General features: G+C 32.5%; 1 protein-coding gene across 1 annotated transcript; it reads right to left on the reverse strand.

The window, feature by feature from the left end:
• Positions 1-4,262: 4,262 nt before the first annotated feature.
• LOC114369789 (heavy metal-associated isoprenylated plant protein 37-like) lies at positions 4,263-6,866 on the reverse strand. The gene is made up of 3 exons (XM_028327042.1): positions 6,600-6,866; positions 6,327-6,402; positions 4,263-5,637 (listed from the first exon to the last, which is right to left on the reverse strand). The coding sequence occupies exons 1-3, from the start codon at positions 6,636-6,638 to the stop codon at positions 4,529-4,531; spliced, it is 1,224 nt and encodes a 407-aa protein (XP_028182843.1). The 5' UTR covers positions 6,639-6,866; the 3' UTR covers positions 4,263-4,528.
• Positions 6,867-7,253: the final 387 nt, after the last annotated feature.

Here is a 7,253-nt window from a genome sequence, read left to right on the forward strand (position 1 = left end):
GGCAATAACTTTTGTCCTTGTCTAAGAAAAATACCAATGCAGGTAATGAAATAGCACTTCTATGATTCTATCTATCAAAGCAATCTAATCCAGTCTCTATTGGCTTTCTATGAAAGCAATTAAGTACAATTTTGACACTTCATTTTTATTTTTCGACAATATTATAATCTAAGCCGGTGTTTCACTTTAAAAAGTGGCCTACATTGATTGCTAACGTTATCATGCCCACTAAATGGAGGGGGAAAAAAACCTTGATGCTGATGTTTAATTTCTACTTTTCTACAATAACCAGGGGGCCAAATTTCTTCATAAGTAAAAAAAATTAAATATTTTCTCATTATTTTTATTTTATTAGAAATTTGGACTCTTTAATTTGGATTATCTATGATTTTGATCCCATAATTTTTAAGTTAACTAATTCTATTTTTTTTAAATGTAGACTATTGATTTCTTCTACTTACGATCTTCAATTTGAATTTTACTCAAAATTTTCATAAATTGACCAACAAAAATATTAGATTTTGCACAAGTTATAAAAAAAATCTTTTTTTCTTTTCAAACTATAATCTGACATACTAAAAAATCCTAAAAATATTATTAAATTTATACTAAAATTTAACTTTTTAACCTATAAATTATTTCATATTTCAAATTCGTCATAAACCTCTAAATATTTGGATAGAAAATGAGAATATGAAGATGTTACGTAGAAGATAATAGACATAGAAATCATATTTATTTTATTTTATTTAAAAAAAATAACTAAAAAAATATAGAAAATTAAAATCCCTCCTAATTTAAACTAAAGATGATTTTTTTACCTCAATCTTACATCATGTTACTTGTAATTAATATTCTAATTTCTAGGTGACCTCACACTGTCACACATAGAAAGAACAAAAAAAGTAAAGCACGCTAACATACATATTCCTTCATCTTTAATTATAAGACTTTTTTAATTAATTCACATCCTTACAAAAATTAGTTATTATTGGTATTATGATTTCAAATTATTCATTTTTTCTCTCTCTATCCACTTATTTATTTCACATTAATGTTTAAAGAGAGAATAATTAAATAAGGATTGTATATAGAAAAATAAAATAATTGATTGCATCTAGAAATTAGAAAACCATCTTATAAAAAATAAATAAATTTTTAAAAATAATCTTATAATCAGTGAGGGGAATATTAATAAAGTAAATGAGTATCAAAATATTCAATTGAAAGAAGGGGACAAAATTGAAATTAAGCTAAAATCCAGAATACGAGAAATAACCAGAATGAACTTGGCAAAGCCTCAATTGCTCGTATCAAGACTAAAAAAAATGATTTTATCTACAATAATTTATAAATTGTTTTCAAGAAATGTTATATTATTTAGAAGACAGATAATGAGACAAAAAAAGGAGTTTCTAACACATTATTTTTTACTGAAATTTTCTTATGCTCGTTAAATTATGAATCAGCCGTATTAAATATGAAATAAACCCCATATCACTTGGTGAGTCTGACTAATATTTTAGCTTAAAGTAGAGAATGCCCTAAAAAAAGCAGTTAGAGAATGTAAGTGTGGACTGAAGAGAAAAGAGTTGAAATATTGCAGAATATAAAACCTCGATGTTTGTATAAGAAAATGGACAACAAATGTTGTTTTAGAATGATTCTTGGCATTTTAGTTGACTTCGTCAACCTTGTCTTTTGTATATCATTTGGTGCATGCTATGAAAGATGAGCTATGGTTTAAATAATGGTTTATCTGTGCAGAATCTTGGCCGTGTCCTGTGGCGATGCTTCAAAACCCGAATCCAGCAAGAACAACACAAGATTATATATTAGTGGATAATCTCAAATCAATCTCACGTGGAGTTGAGCCAAATATAAATGTTGTCGCCATGCCTTTGTTTCTTCGTTTTCTTTTTTTTATAAGCCTATCATATGGTGCCCATCAATCTAGTAACTTGCTAGAGAGCTGCACTGCACGGAATATATTATTGACAATTAAACCGAGAAGCCTTTAATTGCATGAACTGTGAAGAGTTATGTTTTTTTTTTCAGAAGAGTTATGTTAAGCGTAGAAAAAAACATTTTGTTATGTAGAGGTGAATTTTATATTGATTTATTTAACTGTAACAATTTGGTGTCTTAATTGGAAAAGGATATTTATTTGTCGTCTCAGTGGCATCCATTCCATGCCTCAGGCCCGTGGCACTGCTTCAACTATCAGTATAATGACCAAAAGAAAGGATTCAATATATAATACTAATCTAAAGGTCAAGATGACTTTTTATTTGAATAAATCTTTTGATAGTATGATTTTTGATTATTTTTTTTAACCAGAGAATACATAGGAGTGAAGGCTAAATTTAAATCTATTTTTTCTAAAATCAACTCAGAATTTTATTAGAGTATCTCAATGCATAAACTCAATTTGGTTTTCACTAATTTTTACTACCTAACTTGAGTTCTCAACTTATTCTTAGTGAGTTCCAATTCCACTATTTTACTCACTGTCACACAACGATCCCCGTTTTGAGTTAAAAGAATAATACTAACTTTAATGGTTAAGCAACCTTTAGTTGTAAATATAAGTAATTAACGTTTATAAGAACTCCGAGAATTCATATATTCTAATAATATTCTCTAGTTGCTTAATTTTAAGAACCATAATAAATAACTGTACTGAAATTATTCTTAGACTCAAGAGAACCTTTTAAAAAAATAAGAATGGGTGAACACCAAAAAGGGAAAAAAGGAAGACCGGACAAAATTTTAAATTTAATATAATTTATTGCTTTCTAAATCCAAGCAAAATTCTTAAATAAAATGGTGTGCGTAGCTGAGATATTACTTAGACTGACTAGTGACTACCAATAGCAATAAGGATATCATAACATGCATAGCATTCCTGAGATATTTAGCTACTGGTAGTAAATTGACTGTTGAATAGTAGTTAAAGAATATTAGTTTGTCCATGAGAACGCGTGAATTAATTTATTTGAGTTAGTTGTTTTTTAAAACCCTTCTTGAAAGTAGTAATTCATTACCCAATATACTACTAGTATCTACTCCACTTTATACCTGTTGTTGAATTTGCTGGCAACCACATTTGTAGACATTCTATTGATTATTTATTACTCACGGTCATGGTCATGGTCATGGTCCATGGATTCTGGATTCTCCTTGTCTTGGCAGTAACGTTTTGTTTACAAGACAAGATGGCCCTCCTGCTGTTTGTCCCTTCCTTCCTTTATAATAACAAACCAACTTCAAGTTTCTTTTCTTTTTCAAAGTAAATCTACTCATCACATCATAATGAGATTTAAACCTTAAAAGAGTATTATTCATACAGAAAGTATAAATTCCCAATCATCATCTAAAAAATTAGATTGAATCCATTTCATTCCCTCCATGACAGCTCATCCGTCCACATATTTTAAAAGAAAAAATTCCGAGGCAAATATATAATTCCTTTAGCTTTGCTGATAATAGCGTGCTTATTCTATTTTTGATGAAAGAATGTTTGAACTTTAAAATATAATAACTTAACCCTCAGAATTGATGAGCACCAGATATATAAATGAATAAAAGCAAATGGAGGGAAGGACCCTAGGGAATGCTACGAGGTAGCAGTTCCAACAGTGTCTGCTTAAACCTTTCTAAGTTCCCTTTTTCCTGACCAGAAAAAGGCTACAACGTTGGGTTTAAAATTCTCTTTGGATAAAAAAGCCTCTTAAAAATAGGTGCATGTGCTTTGTTTGTGACAATTAATATACAAGTTATACCTGGCTGGGGGTATGTCAGCATCATATGTGTATAATTAGCATACTAGTAAAACATAAACATTATTAAATGACCAACTCCCCAAGTTGTAACGTGGTCCTGCCATTTACAGCACTGCATGATCCCCACACGTGACACGCGCGGGCGTATCCACCTAACGTGCATAATACTACTATTACTCACCGCGATGCACACATTGTCAACCCAACTGTTCCAAGACACACGATGTCATCATATCATGTCTCAGTGCACAGAAAACAGTGACTCGTGTCACCTTGTCTAATTTCAGAACATAGTCCCATATCCAATCCAACTCCAATATAATAAAATAGAAGAAACCCAAAAACCAAAGTTAGGTTTGCATATTATTTACATTGCCTTATAATAGACTAGATGCATATACTAGTATAAACTTTATTTGGCCTGAAAAGTTAGGACTCTAGCATAACACATGTTCATCTACTTCACATACATAATCATTTGACAGAACAACCAAGGATTTTTTTTTAAAAATAAAGGCAAACATCATCTCAACCACTACACAGTACACTGATATGATTCACTCTCAGCCTCACACATCCATCCATCCATCCATCACTAACACATTCATATGCCCCACCAAATTACAGTCAAACACTATACTAGCTTGGTAAATGGTAAATAGAACTTTTAAGGTCAAACCACCATCCGTTTTTTGTTTTTTTTTTTAAATAAAATAAAAAACTTTTGGCTCTACAACCTATCATTACATTATTGAACAACTGCTGCTAGTATTGTCATCACTGAACATGTGAGCTGCAGAGTGATGATCATCACCTCCTGCTGCAAGGTAACCAGGCAAGCCATACGAGGAGTAGGAGTAATGTGCAGGGCTGTAGCTACTACTGTGGTTGTAGTAATAGCCAGTGTTAGGGGGAACAAAAGGGGACCTGTGATACATCATCTGGGGTTGTTGCTGCATCATGGCTTGCCTTGCCTGCTGCTGCATGTTCATCATTAATGGAGATGGTGATGGATGGTTATTGAAGCCATTCATATTCATTAGCAGAGAAGATGGATATTGGCCACCAGAAAGACCACCACCATTTGAAAAAGATGCAGAAGACCCTGGAATCATGTTATTATTGGACTGAACAGGAAAACCTCCCAAACCATTGGAATTATTATTACCCCCCAAAACAGTGGCACTTCCAACATTAGCACCATTATTACCATTAAAACCAGCCAAATTCATCATGGCACCAATGTCATTGGCTCTTTTGGCTTCACCGAGGTTGAGGCCTTCACCACCCAGGTGGCCATTGTTCAATTTAAGAGCTGACATGGTTTTCTGATCAAGCCTCCCATTAGGACTGTCCTTCATTCCCATGTTCTGATGATTTGGGCCTCCCTTTTTGCCACTATTGGCATTGCAACCATTGTTCATCTTACCATTGTTAGAACCTGCTGCAATGGCTCCCATGCCTTTTCTGGCATTATTTGCATTAGCTGCTTGCTGCTTCAGCATTTGGAGTTGATTGGCTTTCTCCCTCAGAAACCGCATCTCTTCATCTTCGTCCTCGTCATCGTCATCATCATATTCGGAGTAGTATTCATCTTCTTCAGAACTAAAAGCAGGAAATTTCTGCTGGTTTTTGAAGGCCTCAAGTCCCCTGACCAGTGCTTGCTTTTGCCCTTTGTTCTTGTCATCCTTGGCATTGTTGTTCTTCTGCTTTTGGTTCTGATTTGTTTTCTGAGACCAAAGTTCAGCATGTTTACCAGCTCTGACCAGTTTCTTGATCAAAGTTGCGGAATCCACGCAACCTGAAACCGTTACTTTCTGCTGTTCTGCATCTATTTGAACTTGGTAAACACCTGTGAATCAAACCAAGGGACCAAAATTTCAATTCCAATCACAACAATAAATTAAAAGATAGACCCCAAAAATCTTACATGGGACAAACATTAAAAATATAAGCTTCTCACTTTAAATAGCAGTCAAACATTTTCCTCCATATGGCAAATTACTTGGAGCTATTTTTTGTTGGTATACTCTTTATCCGACAAACTCTTCTATACATTTTATCAAGTTCTTAACAATATCTATACCGTACATACACCAAGGTCAAACTGCTACAAGTTCCAAACATCAAAACTAAAAGCCTGACTTCACATTGGTGATTTAAAAACAAAACACCCATGCCATGTCTACATAAAAAAGGAGCAAATCAGTACTGAATAGGCTTAACTGTTTCTGTTTTTCTGTTTTCATTTAACTCCCATAGCTCATGAAAGGAAACCCTTTGTTGTGAGCTAGTAATGCTACTACACTACTCAATTTGAGTATGATTCTTATATGATAAAATGTACTACATACTATGCTAGGATTACGATTTCCATCTAAGAAAAACTAACACAATCTTCTCCTTTTTTCCGTACATTTTATAGTCAAGAAAAACAAGGGAAGGTAGAGATGATAATGTAGACAAGAATTAGCATAGTGAGTGAATAGTAAGGACAAGACAGGATATGGGAAACAAGAGAGGTGAAAAGAAAGGGAGCACCTTCAATTCTCTGAAGGAGTTTCTTCACTTTCTGCTTACACCCATCACAGTGAATGTTCACTTTGAGAACACAAGTCTGTAGATGATGAAAATGAGAAGAAACAAAGCAAACAACAAAAGCAAAACAGAAAAGATTCCTCAGGAAAAGACCAACAAACAACTTTGTTGTGTGTTCGTAATAATAATAATAATCATAGAAAATGGCAATTAAAAACCAAAAACCAGAAAGGGTGGTCTTAAAATAAAGACAGAAAGCATGTGATGGAGTAAGACCTGGATTTTAAGGAGCTTAAAGTCTTCTTCTTTAGTCATTTCTTCAGTGCGGTTTGGAACGAAACACGCTCCCTCTTTTCTCTCTCTCCCTCTGTTTGCAACCGAAAAATAAGCAGCCCTTAAGCAAACGGTAAAAGGGGTTGCATGTGAGTTTCTATAACTTATAGATTCTCTCTCTTATACAGGCTAGTTGCAGTAGCTACGCTTCTCTTCCTCTCAACCAGTTCTCAAAAACAAAACAAAAGCACATGGGGTTGGATTGAAGTATCTAGTACTATTGTGTATGTATTTTGTACGTGTATATGAAGATTTTATACAACTTTTGTTTGGTCTTGTTGTTGAATAACATAGGATTAACTCATCAAAATTTTTAAAAATATATATTAAATTAGTTATTTTTATTTAACGCTAACATAAATTTAAATTATTATTTCAAAAATATTTTTAAGATTAATTGGTTTAAATAGTAATTAGAGATAATGATACTATTTATAATTAAAAAATAATAATCAATGAAAAGTAAATAGAATATATATTCAAATGTAACGATATTATATATTAATTAATATCTTGTCTTTGAGTATTTGGTTAGATGTTGAATATTCAAAATTGAACGAATTTTTTTCATTAAATCTCAATATTTTAATGGATTAA

This window comes from Glycine soja, chromosome 10 (genome assembly GCF_004193775.1).
Source record: "Glycine soja cultivar W05 chromosome 10, ASM419377v2, whole genome shotgun sequence".
Lineage (NCBI taxonomy): Eukaryota > Viridiplantae > Streptophyta > Magnoliopsida > Fabales > Fabaceae > Glycine > Glycine soja.

What these genes read in the sequence shown, in the direction of transcription:
- LOC114369789 (XM_028327042.1), bottom strand. Translation starts at nt 6,638, where the DNA reads ATGACTAAAGAAGAAGACTTTAAGCTCCTTAAAATCCAG. An exon ending in TTAAGCTCCTTAAAATCCAG is followed by an intron (nt 6,403 to 6,599) that starts GTCTTACTCCAT and finishes CATCATCTACAG; the next exon opens with ACTTGTGTTCTCAAAGTGAA. An exon ending in ACTCCTTCAGAGAATTGAAG is followed by an intron (nt 5,638 to 6,326) that starts GTGCTCCCTTTC and finishes TTTGATTCACAG; the next exon opens with GTGTTTACCAAGTTCAAATA.